At 36.3% G+C, this 20,889-nt stretch overlaps 3 protein-coding genes across 4 annotated transcripts; all 3 read right to left on the bottom strand.

Moving 5' to 3' along the window:
- Positions 1 to 1,917: 1,917 nt before the first annotated feature.
- LOC146330922 (NAD(P)(+)--arginine ADP-ribosyltransferase 2-like) lies at positions 1,918 to 2,836 on the bottom strand. Of its 2 annotated transcripts, none has more exons than XM_084714383.1 (2): positions 2,750 to 2,836; positions 1,918 to 2,628 (listed from the first exon to the last, which is right to left on the bottom strand). In XM_084714383.1, the coding sequence occupies exons 1-2, from the start codon at positions 2,813 to 2,815 to the stop codon at positions 1,918 to 1,920; spliced, it is 777 nt and encodes a 258-aa protein (XP_084570509.1). In that variant the 5' UTR covers positions 2,816 to 2,836. The 2 variants fall into 2 exon arrangements, with proteins under 2 accessions (XP_084570509.1, XP_084570508.1); XM_084714382.1 differs by having other exon boundaries at positions 1,918 to 2,624; positions 2,743 to 2,815.
- A 3,831-nt stretch (positions 2,837 to 6,667) lies between these two features.
- On the bottom strand, positions 6,668 to 7,647 carry LOC146330921 (NAD(P)(+)--arginine ADP-ribosyltransferase 1-like). Its single transcript, XM_084714381.1, has 2 exons — positions 7,555 to 7,647; positions 6,668 to 7,432 (listed from the first exon to the last, which is right to left on the bottom strand). The coding sequence occupies exons 1-2, from the start codon at positions 7,618 to 7,620 to the stop codon at positions 6,668 to 6,670; spliced, it is 831 nt and encodes a 276-aa protein (XP_084570507.1). The 5' UTR covers positions 7,621 to 7,647.
- A 7,516-nt stretch (positions 7,648 to 15,163) lies between these two features.
- LOC146330920 (NAD(P)(+)--arginine ADP-ribosyltransferase 1-like) lies at positions 15,164 to 16,956 on the bottom strand. Its single transcript, XM_084714379.1, has one exon. The coding sequence runs from the start codon at positions 16,630 to 16,632 to the stop codon at positions 15,886 to 15,888; it is 747 nt and encodes a 248-aa protein (XP_084570505.1). The 5' UTR covers positions 16,633 to 16,956; the 3' UTR covers positions 15,164 to 15,885.
- Positions 16,957 to 20,889: the final 3,933 nt, after the last annotated feature.

The following is a 20,889-nucleotide window of genomic DNA, read 5'->3' as shown; positions in this document are numbered from 1 at the left end:
CAATTTTATTTAAAAATGTAAATAAATATTTTTCTTAGTCTTACCATTCCACTACACCACAGCTATCTTGAACTATATATTTCAGTTGTAATAATAAAAAAAAAACAAATTTAACAACATTTAATGTTGTTACCATCATAGGTAACACCAATGACAAAAAAAGACGCATAAATAATTTAATTAACGTATAAAAGTAATGAAAATACATAAAGCTCTACTTTTTGTGGATTCATCAAGTTTAGGAGTTCATTATTAGTAGAAATTGCTGTAATAGGTTTTAGGTCTATAAGAAGAAATAAATTTAATTAAATCTGTGTCACCCAGATTCCTGTAGAATGACCCGAACTTGACACACCATACAGTTTAGTTCACAGAACCAGCTGCAAAACACATCCCGACATAACATAAGATTTTTTTGTGAATTGACGTGACGTATTTTGGAGATCTGTGTGATGTTGGTGGGTCAACTGTCTCTGACTGTCCGAGACACAGTTTGCTGTTCAGCTTCATTACATGTTATTTCCCACTAGATGGCACTGTCTCCCTCTTCATTTGAACAGAAGGTCTCACTAAAGTGTGCATCTCAGTATGACAGAGAGAGAAACATGATCAACGTTTTAGTCCAAACGTATTGTTGGTACTACTGAGTGAAAATGACCATCAACACTCATCACACATATAGTATAAATCCTAAGAAAAGCCTATGAACAAGTAAATACCTACGTACTTGTTTCAATACTGCTGTCTTTATATCCCATATATATACTTTTATTCAAATAGTTTTGCTAATTGATGTCGCTGTGTATTTTCATGACCTTTTCAATTTGCTAATCTTGTTGATGGAATGTTTTTGAGAATAGAATTTGATTGACTGATAGTTGAATCAAACTGTAACTGTAGAAACATTTGACAAACATACACAACTGATGAAACAGGTGGTTGTTTAATGATTTGTTTGGACAGAGTTTTGATGCAATGACATTATAATATATACATATAAGAGCTTATACATCCAATTTAAACATAGATAACACTGACAATAAAATTTCTATTCAATGTATTACTGTGATTGTGTGCAGTCACCAATTTAAAAATTTTTGATATTCATTTAAACATTTTGTGCAAGTAGAAGAGCAAGCAACAAGTTTTGCAGATACTTCATTAAGTTCTTAAAGGCCCTGGCCTGCACTGCTGTTTATCCACCTGAAATGTTCAAAGTGAGTTGCAGAGTTTTGGAGATATCAGCAGTGGAGAGGTCTGCCTTCTCTCCAATATAATGGGACTAAATGACACTTGGCTTGTGGTGCTCAGTGCACCTAAATCATCAAAGCCAGTGTCTCCTTCAAAGAAATCATGACTTAGTTACTCAAGATAATCCACAGACCTTAATATGAGCAGTGTAATGTCAGAACTACTTTCTTTGTATTCTAAAGAGAGTAGTTCTGGTAGATTTTCCTGCAGAAAGACAGCACTTCCTACATGAAACTGCTCACCGAGCTCCATTATATTTGAGAGGAGGCAGACATCTCTATGGCAAATATGTTCAAGAACTCACACCAAAACAGTATAGATGGATAAACAGCAGTATAGGCCAGAGGAAAAAAAATTATTTTTGGTATTTAAAACTATTTACTTTTACAAATTATGTTATTTGCAGCAACCCACAGCTGATCATCTTCAATTATAACATGTTTATCTTATGCAATATCCCAAAGAATGCAGATAGATTTTGATTCACTTTTTGAGTCCTTTACAACTTCAACATCTCTGGCTTTGAAACTTTTAAATTTAATTTGATAAAGTTATTCAGTTGCTTCTGTCAGTGTTTCCTGAGTGTATAACAAAGAAATTCAAATTCAAATCATTGTTGATTAAAGATAGATTAGATACACAAGATGGTAAAACACATGAGACTACTCATTTTGGAAAAAGAGCACAATTCAATTTAGAAAAAGTGCCTGCGCTCCTCAGTTTGTAGACCATCTCACATGGAAGATTGTTCTGCACAGATTTCTTGATTATTTCTGTGACTTTAAAGACCTCATAAGGAGGAATCAGCACTTCTGCTTCTTTCTTAAATTTTGAGTATGATGAGATGTCTGCTCCAAAGCATGTGTGTACCTGAAAGCAAGACTTGCGTCCAAATTGTGTTGCAACTTTGTACCCAGCCGTTGTGCTTGAGGTAAAAGAGCCAAAGCGAATGTCTTTGTTGAAAACATCTTGGCTAAAATATTTATCGACTCCACGGTATCCAGTGACACATCCTTTACTATTGTGAGCTTTGAGGGTTTTAAGGGCCTCAGTCAGGAGAAAGTGAAGTGAGTGATACTTGAATTTTTTCTGGTACGAGAATTTCTGGCTTCGAACTGCATTATTGAAATCTTGATATATATTTGGTTGAGCGAGGGAATAAACATAAATAGCCATAGCTAGTTCTTTTCTGAGTTTAGTGGGATGGTGGGATTTCTGAGCTTCATGCCATGCCAGTTTGAAGTTCTGGTCTGTGTTTCTCTCAATCGACAGGTATTTCTGCACCTGGGACTTCATTTTGTCTTCGCAGCCTTGGTACATGTCATCGACTGAGTTTGGAGCCATGTCCAGTGGAAGGACAGCATTTAGTTCAGGTCCCTTTAAAGAAAAAATAATCATTCAGTACAGGACAAAAAATCTTTTATGGTCATCTTACTTACATAGTTGTCAGTGCACAGCAGTTACAATTAAGCAAACTATCATCCAGCATATATATTACCTTTGCAGTTCCTATAGAGACTCCATAGATTATTAGAACTGCTGCCCAAACTGCCGTCACTGCCATCCTGCACCGAAGTCGAAACCTGGAGACTCAGTTGAATAATGAAAAAAATAATCTCTGACAACTTGTAGAGCCGAGCAGAAACTCACTTGAGACAGCGTAGTCTTTGTTGTCTTCACTGACTGAGGGAGTACGATACACTAATAGAGTAAGCAGTAAGGTAGTTAAAAAGTGGGAGTCAAATATAATAAAATACTGATGCATATGAAAGGCAAGAGAAAGCAAACAAAACATAAAAAGATAAACCATAAAAGGAATGTTTTTATTATCTCAATTCTGCCCAGTTACAGTATCTGTATTTCTAAGCAAATCTGCCAAAGTGAGGTTGAGGGTTGGAGAGCCAAAAAGTCTCCTCCTCTTGAGAACAGCTTGACCGAAGTATCTGTGCAGTTTGATGTGTGCAAGCAACATAATTCATACTGTACTTAGGTTTATCTGTCTTCTGTCTTGCACTAATAAAAAACTATTTTGTTGTTCAAAGCAAAGTGTGTGATGACTGAATTTGATCTTGTCAAATTCTGGGTTCAAAAAAAAAAAAAAAAAATAACCATAAAGTTACAAGTTACTTAATGCTGACTTCAGACACAAAATGATAATTGCTCTACTTCTTTGTGTCTCTTGATATTTACTCTATATGAAGTTGCTCATAATTATTCAAATTTTTGAATATCCACGATTGAAAGGGGTCATCAAGGGCTTAAATAATTGGCCAATTTAAGATGGTCCTGTCACAGCTCGCTTTTGGTCACCAATACCAGTGGTTCCCAAACTGGAGGGTGGGTCCATGATGTTTTACTTCACTAAAATTTAACTTGAATCCTTTTTTATAAGTTGCTTCTTCAGTTATAGTTAATGGATTGAATGAATGCTTCTGAGGAATGCTTTACCTTGTCAGCCATTAAGTGTTAAGGAAAACCTACAAGGTGCCTAGTAGGACACACTAGAGGAGCATAGAGTGACATATTATCTTTCATACTACATTTGAATTTTTACTGTAGGTCTTTTCCATGTGATTGGTACGATCACTTTAACTTATCTGGAACTTTCACAGTGACTCGTAGGAGCAACAACAGCTACTCTTCTCTTTGCTCACATGATCTGAAAGAGACGTGGTCCAAATTTACAACACTGCTTTGCATGTTTGTCACGTAACAGACTCGAAGCACAGCCAGGGCCCTGTATGCAAACTTCGAGCTGTTGGAGGCAGTCATTCAGCAAACTACTACACAGATGTTGGCAGCTGCTGCATTGTTCCCATTGAGTGCAACAACAGTGTTAGTGGATATGACAGTGTGTAAATATACAATGAAATCAAGAGCACATTTGACATATTTTCAGATTGTCCCTGTCCTGTAAAAATTACTTATATCCAAAGTTGGTGATTTTGAATCTTTTGCAAAACCTAAAGGAGTGAATGCTAATTTTTAAGTTGAGACACTTCTCATATTTCTCAATCCAAACAAACTGGATCATCTGAGAAATGTTTTGCCACAAATTGGCATTTTGGACACATGTTTTTCATTGTTGATGGCCCCTAGGCTTCTGACCTGTTTTCTGTTTGGTTGCCTGGGATCTGGGGAGTGGCTCAGTGGGAGGGACAGCTGACACCTCAGTTGGAGTGAATGCTCATTTATGTCTATGGGTGCCTGAGCAGTCAGTCTCTCACTTCTCTCTGAGCTGCTTGGGTTGTTTGATCTTGGGTTATTTTGTTTGTGTTTGTTGTCTTACAACACATTGACTCACCCACACAGTATAAATATTACTTTAGTTTATCTGAATACTTTTCACTGAGGATAGTGTGCTCTCCATATTGTGGCCCCACTTTTGAGCCAGATCATGACAAAATGGAGGGTTGTCAGCCTCAGATTTTGGTAGTATTTTGCTACTTTTGGGTGGAGTATCACACATGACTCTAAAGTTAGTTTGGGGAGCAATCTAATCCATCTTTGGGCTCATTGTTTTGAGATAAACAGTTATTGATCAAATGTTTGGTGTGGCATTTGGAAAGAACAATTCCAGAGAAAGCAGCAGTTTGAAATGTTGCAACCCAAGTCTTTGAAATCATTACTGATGAAACATGAACTGTGGACTCTCCATGTAGCAGCTTTATTAGACATGCCCAGACAGGTCGGTTGGCACTGTCATCTGCATCTCTGGATAACAGGAAGAGATTATAACAAGAAAACTCAAACTCACTCATTTTCTGTAACCGCTTATTAAGGGTTGCAGGGGGCTGGAGTCTACCCCAGTTGACATTGGGTGAGAGGCGGGGTTCACCCTGGACAAGTCGCCAGTTCATCACAGGACTGACACATAGAGACAGACAACCACTCACACTCACATTCACACCTACGGGCAATTTAGAGTCACCAGTTAACCTAGCATGCATGTCTTTGGACTGTAGGAGGAAGCCAGAGAACCTGGAGAGAACCCACGCAGACATGGGGAGAAAAACTCCACACAGAAAGGTCCTGCCCCAACCAGCTGGGGGATCAAACTCAGGACCTTCTTGCTGTGAGGCAGCAGTGTTAACCACTGCACCACCGTGCCGCCCATACCAAGAAACTTTTCCATGTGTTCTTCATACAACAAAGTATAGAAATGCTATTTCTTTTCAAAATACAGAGGTGAAGGAGGAAACTGTCTGCAGTCTCCCTCAGAGGCAGCATACATTCCAAACAGTTTCCATCAAAAGCATATTGCAGTATGTGTTGTAATGGGAATTCATATTTACTCACAATAATACATTTAAACTTATTGTTCTATGCTTACATGAGTTGGATGAGACCTCATGTGTCTCTTATGTGTCACAGTCCTTATATGCAGGTGTAAGATCTAGTCTAAGGTCCCCATAAACCTTAATTCCATGTTTATTGTGTTCTTGTCTACTCGTGTTAGAGGAAACCTGCTGTGAAGTGCTGATGAGACTGAGGGATAGTTGAATTAAACTGAAAACTGTAAAAACATTTGACAAACATGTACAACTAGTGAAACAGGGCTGTTTAATGATTTCATGATTTGTTTAGACAGTTTTGATCCAATGACATTATAATAGATCTTATACATCCCATTTAAACTTCATTCAATGTATTACTGTAACTGTGTGCAGTGACCAACTTAAATATTCTCAATGTTCATTTAAACATTTTGTACAAGTAGAAAAGAGCAAGTGGCAAGTTTTGTAGATGCTTCATCGGGTTCTTAAAGGGACAGTTCACACAAAAAAAATACATATTTTTCTCCTGGCCTTTGGTGCTGTTTGTCCACCTTAATTTTTTTGGTGTGAGTTCTGTAGATATCAGCTGCAGAGATGTCAGAACTCTCTCCACTATAATGGCACTAAATGACACTTGTCTTGTGGAGCTTAAAGCAGCAGAAAATAACTTTGGAAAAGTCCAAATCCACTAGACAGTAGTGCTACCATGAATCTGGTTACAACAAGGTGGAGTTATTTCAAGCAACAGTGTATTTTTGATTTGGGGATGAATTGTCCCTTTAAAAGTCATTTTAAGTGTTTACAGTGTTTTTGAAAAGCACCCACAGCTAATAATCTTCAATTAACATGTTTAGCTTATTTGAAAATACAGGGTCTCTATGTTGAGCTGAAAAGTGGTGTAATGTCCTGAACAAAACAGATACATTATGACAATTCACACAGTTTTTCATTTTCATTAATTTAGTGAGAACTTTACAACTTCTACACCTCTTGTAAGTACATTTTTAAATCTAATTTGATTTTGTCAAGTTATACTAATGTTTATGTCAGTGTGTGTATATAACAAAGAAATCCATATTCAAATGATTGTTGATTAAAGATAGATTAGATACATAATGTTGTAAAACACGTGAGGTTGATCATTTTGGAAAAAGAGCACAATTCATATCGGTAAGAGTACGTGTGCTCTTCACTGTGTAGACCACCTCACACGGAAGATTCTTGTCTTTAGATTTCTTCATTATGTGTGTGACTTTAAAGACCTCATAAGGAGGAATCAGCACTTCTGCTTCGCCCTCTCCAAATCTAGAGTGCATTGAGATGTCTGCTCCGTAGCACGTTTCGATCTCAAAACATGACTTGTCTCCAAATTTTAGAGCAACTTCATACCCACGCATTGTGGTTGAGGTAAAAGAGCCAAAGCGGATCTCCTTGTTGAGAACATCTTGACTAAAAGGTATGTCAACTGCACGGTAGGTGGTGACACATCTTTCTACCTCAGGTTTGCGAGTGTTGAGGGTTTGAATGGCGTCAGTCAGGTAAAAGTGAAGTGTGTGATATCCAAATGTGGTTCCATACATGGATCTCTGGGTTCGAACTGCATTATTGATAACACTATATATATGCCCTGGACCAAAGCTATAAATATAAATAGCCATAACCTGCTCTCTTCCTAGTGACCTAGATCCTAGTTTCTTATTTTTAAGTGCCTTTGTCTTTCTAAATTTCTCGTCATACTTTTTCCCTGCCCAGTCCCAGGCTTGTTTGAATTGTCCGTTGGTGTTTTTCTCATTCGGCAGGAATTCAGATTCCACCTTGGACTTCATTTTGTCTTTGCAGCCATCATACATGTCATCAACAGATTTTGGAGCCATGTCCAGTTGAACGACAGCACTAGCAGAGTCCTTTAAAGAAAACATAGACATAACAACAAATGATCAGATTTTTCAGTCATTTTATTTACTTACTTAGTTGTCAGTTCACAGCAGTTATAATTAATAAAGCTATCATCCAGAATATACATTACCATTGCAGTTCCTGCAAAGACTCCATAAATTATTAGCGCTGATGCCCAAACTGTCATCACTGCCATCCTGCACCAAAGGTGAAACCTGGAGACACAGCTCAATAATCAATAAAATAATCTCTGACAAGTTATCGAGTTAAAGAGAAACTCCTGTCAGTGAGACAGCACAGTCTGCCTCTGCTGTCTTCACGGACTGTCTTATATAGTAAGCAGTACAGTAGCTCAACAGTGAGTGTAAGGTATAATAAAGCACTGATGCATTCAATAAGGAAAAGACAGCTTTGCAAAGTAAATATGATAAAAACCCATAAAATGTATGCATTTATCCTCACAACTCTCCCCAGTGACAGTATCTGCATTTCTAAGCAAATCTCCTGAGGTAAGGTTGAGGGTAAGAGAGCCAAAAAGTCACCTCTTCTTGAGAACACCTTGAGCTATAAACATAAATAGCCATAACCAGTTCTCTTTCTAGTCTCTTAGTTCCTTTATTCCTAATTTAATATTGTCGCATTTTGTTAAATTTCAGGAATTCAGATTCCACCATGTGCTTCATTTTGTCTGCCATAGTACATGTCATCAACAGAGTTTGGAGCCATGTCCAGTTGAACGACAGCACTAGCAGAGTCCTTTAAAGAAAATATAGACATAACAACAAATGATCAGATTTTTCAGTCATCTTGTTTACTGACTGGAGATGCAGCTGAATGATCAATAAAATAATCTCTGACAACTTGTAGAGTCAAGCAGAAACTCCCTTCAATGAGACAACATAGTCTGTCTCTGCTGTCTTCACTGACTAAAAGGACACAATAAACTTAAATAGTAAGCAATGAGGTTGTTAAACAGTGGTTGTCAGACATGATGACATATGCATACAATAAGGAAGGGATAGCAAACTAAACGAAAAAAAAAATAAAAGGTATGTGTTCATCTTCAAAACTCTGCAGTATCTGTACTTCTAAGCAAATCTGCCAAGGAAAGGTTGAGGGTAAGAGAGGGGGGGCATTCCAGAAAAAGTTTGGGAAACACTGTTCTATCCGAACACAGATACATACACAAATAATAACGTGTCTGTGCACCTCTACTGGTGCGTCATCAAACACTTCTGTGAGCCCATACTTTCTCTCCACGTTTTAATGTTTTTATTTTTTTCATGAATCAGTTCTGTTAGTCAGCCTTTATTTCTGTCTGTGGGTTTTGCAAACATTTAACCACTGAAAATTTTACAAAGAGCAGGGTTTTTTTTTTTTTAGATATTTCCTGAAAAGTAACAGTTTTGGACATACAAGGCTTTCACCCAGCAGCAATAATATACATCTAGAACAGACCCTCTAAATAAAGATTTGCACAGTTGCTCAACCAGCGGCACCAACTATTTAAAAAGAAATTTAACAGAAATCACTTCCTCATATTTACTTTTAACTCATTCATCATATCAGGAAAACCCAAACTCAGACTGGTTTGTTCAAACTGAATGTGTGTGCTGGGAGCTCTGGGAGCTCCGGGAGTTCTGGGAGTTCTTGGAGCTATTCCTTCCACATTTTACCTTGTCAGCCATTAAGTGTTAGGGAAAACCTAGACCGCTTCTAGTAGGACACACTAGAGGAGCATAGAGTGACATATTATCTTTCATACTACATTTGAATGTTTACTGTAGGTCATTTCCATGTGATTGGTACGATCACTTTAACTTATCTGTAACTTTCACAGTGACTCGTAGGAGCAACAACAGCTACTCTTCTCTTTGCTCACATGATCTGAAAGAGACGTGGTCCAAATTTACAACACTGCTTTGCATGTTTGTCACGTAACAGACTCGAAGCACAGCCAGGGCCCTGTATGCAAACTTCGAGCTGTTGGAGGCAGTCATTCAGCAAACTACTACACAGATGTTGGCAGCTGCTGCATTGTTCACATTGAGTGCAACAACAGTGTTAGTGGATATGACAGTGTGTAAATATACAATGAAATCAAGAGCACATTTGACATATTTTCAGATTGTCCCTGTTTCTTAAAAACTACTTATATCCAAATCTGGTGATTTTGAATCTTTTGCAAAACCTAAAGGAGTGAATGCTAATTTTTAAGTTGAGACACTGTTTCTATTTCTTAAGCCAAACAAACCATTTAGCCACTGGATCATCTGAAAAATGCACTGCCACAAAGCTGAAAACATGGCACCTGAAAATTTCACATTTTGGAGGTAAGTGTTCTTCGTTTGTGACGACCCCTTTGCCCCTTTTTGGGTGAAAACAAATACCTAAATTTGACAGGCGATCAATACAAATTCCGAGGTTTTTGACAGTTTAGACGTATAAAACAAGAAAAGACCAGTCAGTGAACAATCATGTTATGTCTTTGCTGATCAACAATCCACCTCAGTACATAGAAAAAATTACAGAAATAGGAGTTGATGAGCATCTGCCTCTATTACAGTGGAAGACTCCACCTAGTGGCCGGACGTGATACATCCTGACATATGCAAGTACATTATTGAATCCCCAGGTAATGTATGTCCACTTAGCTGTCTCAGTGTCAAACACCACTATGACCTGAAACATGGACGCTCTGTCCAGCAGCTTTATTGGTCATGTCCAGACCTGACTGAGCCGCCAGAGCCAGAGGACTGTGACAGGATTTGTTTGTTTTTTGTTTTTTGTTTTTTTCATGTTGTTGGAACTGAAGTGAACTGAAGTAAACTGCTGGGCTAATTGTGACTGAGAGAATCGCTGATGGTACGTCTGTACCTGGAGAGTGTGAGGCAGTGTCTTTCGTTTGTTGGCCTGTGGGGCTTACAGTGTTGGGTGACCATGGCTCCAGCACGTTCCCGAGTCATGTTTCAGGTCCACCCAAATAAATCCTGAAGACAGAAATCATGAACAACAGTTTAACAGTCAAACTACACAATACAGTAAGACTTAGTTCTCAGTCTTTTCATGTTTTCAGAAACTATTTTGTAGCATGTATAATGTCTTTAAAAGATAAATTTCACCTTTTCCTTTGCAAGGACTTTAATCAATTACTTAAAGCACTGGGTGTGTCCATACACATAACAGCAACAAAACACACAATGCTTCATCATTTAAATTAAATATTAAGAATAATATTGTATGCTGTGACTTTATTTATAGTCCTTTCAAATGGAAATGACATGTATTTGTCTATGGCAATTTTACAACCCCATCTTTAATTTTGGGGGCACATAAAACCCTGCTGTAGATGCCACCTGTGGAGAAGTATGATTTAGACCTGCTATAGCACCAAAAGAGGGTATCCTATGATTAAAAATGTGCTATATGTAAATATGGTGTTTAATGACACTTCTAATAGTTAAATATAGCACCTTTAAGTGCTTTAAGTGCTGTATAGCACCAACAGTGATTCCCCTTATGATTACAAGGCAAAGAACCACGTTTAGTGCTATTAAGTACCATTTTTAGTGTATATGAAGTGTTCAAAATGACATACCAAAGAGATAAGGTGGGGAAAAAGTGTGATGTAGGCGGGTCAACATTCTTTGACTGGAAACCCATTCACTGTCTGAGACACAGTTCAGCTTCATTACATGTTATTCCCCACTAGATGGCAGTGTTTCCTGTCTATGCTGGTTTGTTAGTTGATTAAACAGGAAGTCTCACTGACATCTGCTTCTCTGTGTAACACCAACAAAAACATTTTAACAAGAAAACGTGTTTGATCAAATGTGTTGTCAGTTTTGTGTGTGCTGAATACAAATTACTGTCAGCTCTGATTACGCATATAATATGTTTTACAGTTCAGGTCTCTGAAACTTCAAACAAAGGAATTAAACTCACCTAACAATACTTCCAAGCTGCAAGAAAAATGAGAGAAAATAACAAAATAAAACTACTACAAATAAACCTATATATAATATACCTAAATATATAAAACAAAACAGAAGAATTATAATATAAATTAAATTAACTTTAAGAGGACTGAACAACTCAGAAAGTCATGAGGCACTACTCTTTTCCTTTTCTTCAGTTTGTGAATGTAGCCTACACAACACAAGACATATTTTCATTGAGATTTAGTTCCCCACTTACGGCAATGTGCTTTTCATGCCTGTAATAAGGCTAAATTTGGTCTGAAACAGATGTCCAAATTGGGCTAAATTTGAACAGAATCAGACAAAATAAACATAGCCCAAATTCAAGACACACCAAACATGGCCTAAATTTCAGCATCTATTTTTGGGCTGAAAGTGGACCAGATCAGATGGACTAAACACAGCCCTAATTCAAACATCTGGTTTTGGGGCTAGTTTTAGAAAAAAAAAAAAAAACAACCTTCATTTCATTACTACAAACTGTTTATTTGTTTAAATAATTGTCATGAAATTAAATAAATGTTAAGTGTGTTCAAGAGAGCCTCACATGGAGTCTCAGGGTTAAAATGATGACTGTCACATAGTATATAGTAAATATAACATACTATATTTACTTTCACGGATGCTATTTCAATTCATTTTAGACTCACTTAAAATCCATTCTTATTCCCCACTTCACTAAGGATGATCAGGTCAGTCCTTTTTAACCTTTATGCTGCAAAATGCTAAACTTTGAAATTATATAAATGAAGTGAGTGAGAGGGCACTTAGTTTTACTGTGAGCAGTTGTTACAATTAAAGGAAGTCACACATGAGGTGTTAGATTAGTCAGAATAGCAGACTCAGACAACAAGGAAGACATTTTAACATGATCATAAAAGGAAAAGAGGACACAACACTGTCTGAACTGTCAGACACATACAGTACAATGCAAGTTACACTTTCCTAATTGAGGGGTGTTAGTGATTTCATCTCTTTGGCCATCTCAAAATCAGAAGGTAAGCTGTTTTTTTCCAGAATTAATACAATGTGACGATACATTTTTTCTAAAAGCTGTAAAACCATGAAACATGCTGACACATCAAACACCAGTGTGTAAAACCTAAAATCAAGACATTACTTTTGTGAATAAGTGTTTTCTTCTATGAAATGCCCATGTGCTTAAAAAATTAAGTAACTTAAGCTTTTAGTTTAGTGTTCAAAAATTTTGCTTTTAATTCAAAGGGTTAAGAGTAACTATTTTTATCATTTATTTTACAGATGAACCCCCACTGAGGTGACCATCCAACCGCATCTGATCAAAGATGCCGTCTTGGACAAAGCCAGAAATGAATACACATTACATAAAAGAGGGTTATGCACCAAAACCTGCTCAATTTTGATGTGCTGCTTTCTTGAGAATATTTGTAAGGTATAAATAACTACATTGTGAAGTCAAATTAATCATCTATTTTAAGAGACCATAATGCATCATAAAATATTGAAAATTATTATCAAAGAATATACGTAATTTAAATTCTGTATTTATCATATAATACAACTGTGTAATTGAAGAGAACGCAATAACCCATTATTTTGCATTACCATGTCTGCACAAAAGATCAAATCCCACATAAGGAAACATTGGTGAATGTTTGTGAGCAGCAGCTTCCTCTAATCAGATTCCTCTGATGCATCCTTGCAAATGATTTTAGGTAAGCATATTTGGAAGTAGAAAGGAGATCAGAAAGGCTCCTTGATCTTGATTCATTTTATTCTCTCATTTAAATTGTCAAGTCAAAAAAGCTGTATTTGACCAGGTTTGGATACTGATCAAATAAATAAAGACTTTGAATTACTTTTCACAATTTACATAATACACACAGCAGTAATACTTTGATAACCTCTGTGATTTCTCAGCAAATAAAGCTAATTTCTGCAGGCAAAGCTTCTCAAGCTTCAAAGTTACAAAATGTAATTTCTCCCCAAAATAAGGAGGAGGTGAGGGGACTTTATTATCTGCAGTCTTCCTCACAGGCAGCATACAGCCACAGCAGCTTCCACCAAAATGCATATTGCAGTGTAAATGTCACAAATCCCTTGTTATCACTCTGAAACTTTATTGCTGTGAGCACGTGTTGATAACTGAAGGTGATTCAGATAACTCAGTTAATTTTATGATCAACTCAGAATTTTACTCCTTTGGATTCTGGCTGTCTGACAGTGAGAAGACACTAAGGCATATTAGTAAATGAAGCAGTAGCACTTTATATTGTAATTGTTTCTTTAAGTGTTAAATATGGCAGAATAAACATGTTTCTTAGACTATAAAACATCTATAAGCAGTCTTATAATAAACTTGTTAATAGTCTGTAGAGTTCTTAAGAACATTTATAAAAGCCTAAAGAGTTTCCTATTGTCTCTAACAGCATTATAAACACTTTTATTGAGTTTAGCCTATTATGGCATTGTTATGCTTTTGCAATATGGATTTTTGGGGTCCCGAATCTAAACTGTGAACAATGCTTATTATTAAGGTTAATTAGTCCTTTACCATATACTTATTAACTGTTAAAGGAGAAGTGTGTGATTTCCAGTGGCATCTAGCGTTCAAACCTTAGATTGCAACTAAGAGGATTTACCCAAACACCGCCCCTCTCTCACCAAGAGTACGGTGGCCGTCAGCGGACAAAATGGCGAGCGAAAGCTATCTCACAACAATCTACAATTATGTGTGTAGGATGAATTACCTGTCCAGCAGAAAACAGGCAACCTCAGCGTCACTGTGAAAACGTTTGTCCTCCATCAGCGATTTCCATCGTGTAAACGCTATGCCGATGTTAATTCGTGTTGTCATGCTTGCATTTACTTTCTTTGCGTCTCTGCTTCTTGGATGACGGGGATTCACTGTCCGCTGCTTTTTGTTCTGGTACAGTGTATGTATGATCCTCCATTTGTCCAAACTGTGCCAGTCAAGGTTCACAAGGCTAAATGGTCTGCCAGCAATCACCCGCGTCTACCCTCCCCGTCTACTTCTGTGTTTACGCTGCGGCGTCTATGTAAGGTCGCCATGGGCTTCCCAAGACTCACTGTTAGTGCAGTTTGTCCGCTCTGCGCTGCCGTAGACGGCGCAGGATGATGATCTCTGTAAGTTGACCTGACAGTATGTAACTATAAATGGCTATTTCTAAAGTAACGGGAACATATAGATTATGAGTTTACGTTGATTGATAATAATAACATACTTATATATAATATATCTCATTTATGTACATAAATTCCTGTAATTATTACACACTGGTCCTTTAAGTATGGATTTTGAAAGTACCAGATCTAAAGTGTGAGTAATGCTAATGAAGGTTAATTAATACTTTATTATGCATTAATTAACAGTTACACATTTTGGATGTACAAGAGCTCAAGTGTAAACTGTGCTTATTAAGGTTTGTTAATTATTATTATGCACTTATTAACAGTTTCCATTAACAGTTACAGGCTTTTTCCCTCTGCAAGGAACTGCCAATAAATGCATAATGAAGTATGTATAAATCTTAATAAAGTAACAATATATAGCTTAGTAAAGCTTTAACAAGGACTTAATAGGTAAGTTAGTTAAATGCAATAAATATATTTATTATAAAAAATATATAATAATCTCATAAGGCTTTTTTACCATTCATATGCAGTCTATAAAGGATAAACATGTTTCTTATAAGTGCTTATCAATGTGTTATAATAATAAATATGTTTATTATGCTATTATTACTTCTATAGATTCTTAACACACATTACTGTAATAAGCAGGGCTTTATTACCTATTAATGAATGCTTATTACAAGAAATTTAAGTGTTACCAATGAATCAAACTGAAACTGTAAAAACATTTGACAAACATGAGGGCTGTTTAATGATTTGCTTGGATACAGTTTTGATACAATAACAATGTAGGAGAGATTTAAACAGATACAATACAATACAGCTTAATACAATGCATGACTATAATTGTATACAGTGAGCAACTTAAAATCATTTTATACTCTTTATATTTAAACATTAAATGTAAGTCAAGGAGTAAGCAACATGTTTTGCAGATGAATCATCAGGTTCTTTAAACCATTACAACTTCTGACATTTTTAAGTCAACTGTGATATTTTTGTGTATATTAATGAAATCCATACTCCTGGTGCATCAGACCCCCTGAAAATCTCAACAGCAAAACTTTGGGGATGTTTGGAAAAAAAAAAAAAAAAAAGCAAAACATTTTTAAAAGAATTATATTTCATCTACAGCTGACATTTTGTTTACATTTTCCATTCATTTAGTGAGTCCTTTGATACTTCTACACCTCTGGTTACTACACTTTTGAATTTAATTTGATATGGTCAAGTTCTCCTGATGTTTCTGTTGGTGTTTCCTGTGTGTATAGCAAAGAAACCATATTCAAATGATTGTTGATTAAAGATAGATTAGATACATAATGTTGTAAAACACGTGAGGTTGATCATTTTGGAAAAAGAGCACAATTCAAATTGGAAAGAGTGCGTGTGCTATTCACTGTGTAGACCACCTCACACGGAAGATTCTTGTCTTCAGACTTCTTCCTTATCTTTGTGACTTTAAAGACCTCATAAGGTGGAATCAGCACTTCTAATTCAAGCTCATGTTTAGAGTACAGTGAGATGTCTGCTCCGTAGCATGTTTCGATCTCAAAACATGACTTGTCTCCAAATTTTTTTGCAACCTTGTTCTTGGCCAATGTGCTTGAGGTAAACGAGCCAAAACGAATCTCCTTGTTGAGAACATCTTGGCTAAAATACTCAGAGACTCCACGGATTGAAGTGTAACATTCTTTTTTGCGAGCGTTGAGGGCTTGAATGGCGCCAGTCAGGTAAAAGTGAAGTGCGTGATACCCAAAGCTGGTGTTGTACTCAAATCTCTGGTTCCGAACTGCATTGTTCAAATCATGATATATATGCTTTTCAAAGGTATAAACATGAAGAGCCACAATCTGTTCTCTTTCTAGTGTCTTTTTCTTAGATTTCTTAATTCTGTTCTCTGCCGCCTCCCAGGCTTCTTTGAACTGTTTGTTTGCGTTTTTCTCATTCAGCAGGTAATAAGTTTTCACCCTGCACTTCATTTTGTCTTTGCAGACATTGTACATGTCATCAACAGAGTTTGGAGCCATGTTCAGTTGAATGACGTCATTTAACCCAGGATTAGCAGAGTGCTGTAACGAAATGATAGACATTATAAGAATTAATTATCTTTTTTTTTTTGGTCATCTTATGGCCACACTTTATGTTATAGTGTACAAATAAGACATAACAAGCTGTACCTTGCATCAAATTAGACACAACCTAGAAATAATATGCTCTTTATTATTGGACAGCATTAGACCCTTTATTAGCCCCTTAAGCTTTCCCCTCCACATAAATAAAATCATTTTTAAATCACTAAAATAATTTTTAATTCATATTTTGTGTCTTTTTTTTTTTTTTTTGTAAGTAGTTAGTGTGTAGTGTAGTGTTGTAGTGTGTAATTTGTGGAATAATGTGCAGTAAGCAGATCATTATTGCAAAATAAACCCTCCCATCACCATGTCGGGGTTTATTTTGTAATAATGAACTGCTCACTGTACATTATCCCATATTAGCAGTGTCGTGCAAGTTCACACTTAAAAAGAGCCGGTTCAAAGTTCAGTTCTACATAGAGTCTACATAATGATGCATACTAAGTGCTACTTAATATTTATGTTTGTATTTGTTTTATTTATAAATGTAAAATTACTTTTAAGTCAATTCAAATAATTGAAATCTTAAAATAGCTGCCTTGTCAGATTTTTGCTTTGAATGCAGATGATGTCTGATATGTAACAGAATTTGAACCACATACAAAAAAACATTAATTACCTTTAACAGATACTACAGCAGTAATGTGCTTAGTTTGAATTATTCTTTTATTTGAAAAATAAAAAAATAAAAAAATGAAAAATAAAACTGTCCCCAACCACTGTAACAGTTGCTCCCTCCCAAGGGGAAATTGTAGCACTCTGGCTTCTTGCATGAATTTTAATATCACAGTCTTGTTCTTATTAGTGAAAGTATTTCAATTGTATTATTAATTAGTGCACATATAAATATGTTTGTCGCATCAAAAGATGACTAATATATTTCAAATAGTCTGTTAGGTATGAAGGAAATTAAATTTTGCAAAAAGTTACAATTGTCCCCAGTCTTCCCTCTCTTAAAATACTGAGTTATTATCTGAAACTATGGAAACACTTTGTGAAAATAATTACTTAGTATCTGAAAAGAATGATTTAATAATAATGATTGGTAAAAATGACTGAATATCTTAAAATAATGACTTAGCATCAGTACTGTAACGCCGTTATTTTTTGCAGTAACTAGTAATCTAATGCATTATTTTTTAAATTCAGTAACTCAGTTAAAGTTACTACATGATGCGTTACTTTGTTATTTTACGGGGTTTTTTGTGTAGTCTCGGCTAGAGACTGAGCTGCAGCCAAAGCCATGTAGTCCTGTCTGTTTACAAGACTGGTATCATCATGGCGTTGGCGGCGGGGCCCAAGTCAAGTTTCTTTACATGGAGATATTCTCACTACTTGACCTTTGTCGAGAACAAAGACAAGAACGTTTTAGTTAAATGTAAGTTGTGTCTTGGATCAAAGATCTTATCTACGGCCCAAAATAGCAATTCAAACCTGTTGAAACACCTACAGAAACAACATGCTGCGACGAAGCTAGTAGCTAAGAGTACAGACACAGACTCTGATGCCACTTCACCTCCACCACCTCAGCAACAGCGGCTGGATTTGAACCGAGGGACTGACTGCTCCTGCTAACCAGGAAAAAGATGATAAAGCCACTGCAGGGTATGTTGTACAAGACATGCAGCCAATTTCTATTGTGGAGTCGCCCGCTTTCAGGAAGCTAGTTAGCATCATACCGGGCGTCACACGGCAAATGGGATGAAACACTTTTTCTAAGTACCTGGAGAGCGAATACGCAAAAATGGAAACCGAGCTAAAGAAAACTTAACTCAAAACTTAATGGGAGACCTTTTTTTTCATACTAACTAAAAGTTACTTTTCACAGTACTGCGTTACCTTTTGGTGTAAGTAATCAGTAAAGTAACTGAGTTACTTTTGAAATAAAGTAACTAGTAACAGTAACTAGTTACTGGTTTTCAGTGACTAGCACAACACTGCTTAGTATTTGATCACTGTGAGAAAGTTTCTCATTATTTTGAGATTCCAAGACATTATTTTATTAGTTTCTCATTATGACTTACAGGACTTATTTTTCCATCAGATTTACAGAAGAAGGCTTCCAGTGGAGATGAGTGTATCTATCTGTGTGTTTCGCTGACAAACCCCAGAATTATAAAGAAACACAAGGCTTTGTGATCAAAGAAAGTTTTTATGTCACGTGGACACCTCTGTCCATATTCACACATTCTCTCTCTCTACGCTGCAATCACATATTTTTTCTAATCAGCTGAGGATGTGAGCGCCGTTCTCTCTCTCTCTCAGGAGTGAACGATGCTCATTAATTGTAAACTGATTCATGCACGTTCAATGAATGCTGCTCTTTCAGCACATTTAATGTGTCTACCACTGAGTGTGTCTAATTAAAATATAATGCTGTCTAATGAAGAACATATTATTTCTACTTTTTTGTATAATTTGACACAAAGTGCAGCTTGTTATGTCTTATTAGTGTACTGTAAAATAAAGTACAACCCATTTTGCTTACAGATATCAGTGCACAGTAGTTATAATTCGATAAGCTATCATGCAGTGTTTACATTACCATTGCAGTTCCTGTAGAGACTCCATAAGTTATCAGCACTGCTGCCCAAAGCGCTGTCACTGCCATCCTGCACTGAAGTGGAAACCTGGAGACGCAGTTGTTCAATAAAATAATCTCTGACAGCTTGTTCTGAAGATTCAGAGATTCAAAGAAAAACAACCGGGGCAGGGGTAGCTACACATTAAGCTGGAGGTAAAAGGCCCAAAAAGTCACTTTCAGTTGGAAACAGTGAAGTATTTGTGCACTTAAACATCTTTCTGTTTTATGTTGAATTTTATGCTGTACACATTGCACCAAACTTTGTATAATAAAAGTCTGCTTTTTGTCTTGTTTTATCTAGGACAAAAGAAAAAATGCGAAGCATGTAATAACTGGTCCTGTGGAATTCTAGGTTTCACAAAAGTCTGACAATCATATAGAAATAGAACAAAAAAACAACAAAAAAAAGATAAATTAACTGATGCTGACTTTGCTTTCAGACATTTGGGAATTATATAGAAAGAGTTACAGTATAGTTAAAGTCTGGTTAAATAGGGCTACGGATTTATTCCACAAAGCCTCCCCTTCAGCAAACAAAATTCTTCTTATCTTCTGTGTCACTTTGATTTTAAGCAAACATGTCTGACTCTGTTCACTTCCTCTAACACTGCTTGATAATGCAAATATAAGGGAGGGATGAGATCACTGGTTTCTTTTAGACTTGTTAATGTTCTTTTGCTTCCTTTGACATCTTCTGTTATGTTTCTCACTGAATCAGAAAGCAGGTTTACGACCTCTCACACTTTGACTTTATCAAACGAACACAGAGTGTTCAGTGAAGAAACAGACATGGTGTATGTATTTCACAGTTTACATTTCACACAGTACAAATGGTTGCATATTTGCATGAACTCCAACCATGGGGGTTGTCTCATGTCTAGTCTGTCATCAGTTTCAGGTCTGTCCAATCACAGGTGGGAGCTCTACACATTTAAAAAGACAGCTCACCCCAATATCAAAAATACATATTTTCACCCTGGTCTGTCGGGCTATTTATCCATCTAGATCCTAGATTCTCAAACTGTAAGCTTGTGTGCCACTGGTGGTACATGTCCTCCCTCTAGTGGCACATGGAGGGATGTGAAATATATTCTAAAAATCAAATAAATCAACTAAAACCATATAATATCATGTAAGTTTAATCTTTCCTCTGTTTTTGTTCCAATATCAGTCTGTTCTGTACAATTACTCAAATCAAATAGACATCCTACAAAAAAAAAAAAGAAATACTCATGTCTTCTGACTCATGAAATAAGTAGGCTTATATATCTTATCAAATTAAATCTCATGCGACTCTGTCCCAACTCAGTCTTTGGGAATGACTGATCCAGAGGAATAAATAGTGCTGCAGATAAGAAAAATATGCATTTTTGATTTTAGGGTGAACTGTCCCTCTAAGTCATTCTACTTTATCATTAATAAATGATACAAGTTTGCATGCCTGTGAACTATGCACACAGATCAACTGTAAAATCTTACAACAAACTTGCACAATTTGTGTTTAAGGGTATTTTATTACTTTTTTTTTAAGGAGGATTTTAGGACAGTTTTTATTTATTGCCCAATTAACTGTCACAACTGACAGATAACACAACAACACAGCTGCATTATAATTGCAGATGTTTAAGTTT

This window comes from Lutjanus erythropterus, chromosome 3 (genome assembly GCF_056507025.1).
Source record: "Lutjanus erythropterus isolate fLutEry1 chromosome 3, fLutEry1.hap2, whole genome shotgun sequence".
Lineage (NCBI taxonomy): Eukaryota > Metazoa > Chordata > Actinopteri > Lutjaniformes > Lutjanidae > Lutjanus > Lutjanus erythropterus.
The sequence above is the reverse complement of the archived record's forward strand: the minus strand, read 5'-3'. Positions and strand labels throughout refer to the sequence as shown.

Excerpts from the sequence above, each read along its gene's own strand:
- LOC146330922 (XM_084714382.1), bottom strand. The coding sequence starts at position 2,815 with ATGGCAGTGACGGCAGTTTGGGCAGCAGTTCTAATAATCTATGGAGTC. Across the intron at positions 2,625-2,742 it reads AGGAACTGCAAAGGTAATAT|CTGAACTAAATGCTGTCCTT; the intron begins ATATGCTGGATG and ends CTTTAAAGGGAC.
- LOC146330921 (XM_084714381.1), bottom strand. The coding sequence starts at position 7,620 with ATGGCAGTGATGACAGTTTGGGCATCAGCGCTAATAATTTATGGAGTC. Across the intron at positions 7,433-7,554 it reads TCTTTGCAGGAACTGCAATG|GACTCTGCTAGTGCTGTCGT; the intron begins GTAATGTATATT and ends TTTTCTTTAAAG.
- LOC146330920 (XM_084714379.1), bottom strand. The coding sequence starts at position 16,632 with ATGTCTATCATTTCGTTACAGCACTCTGCTAATCCTGGGTTAAATGAC.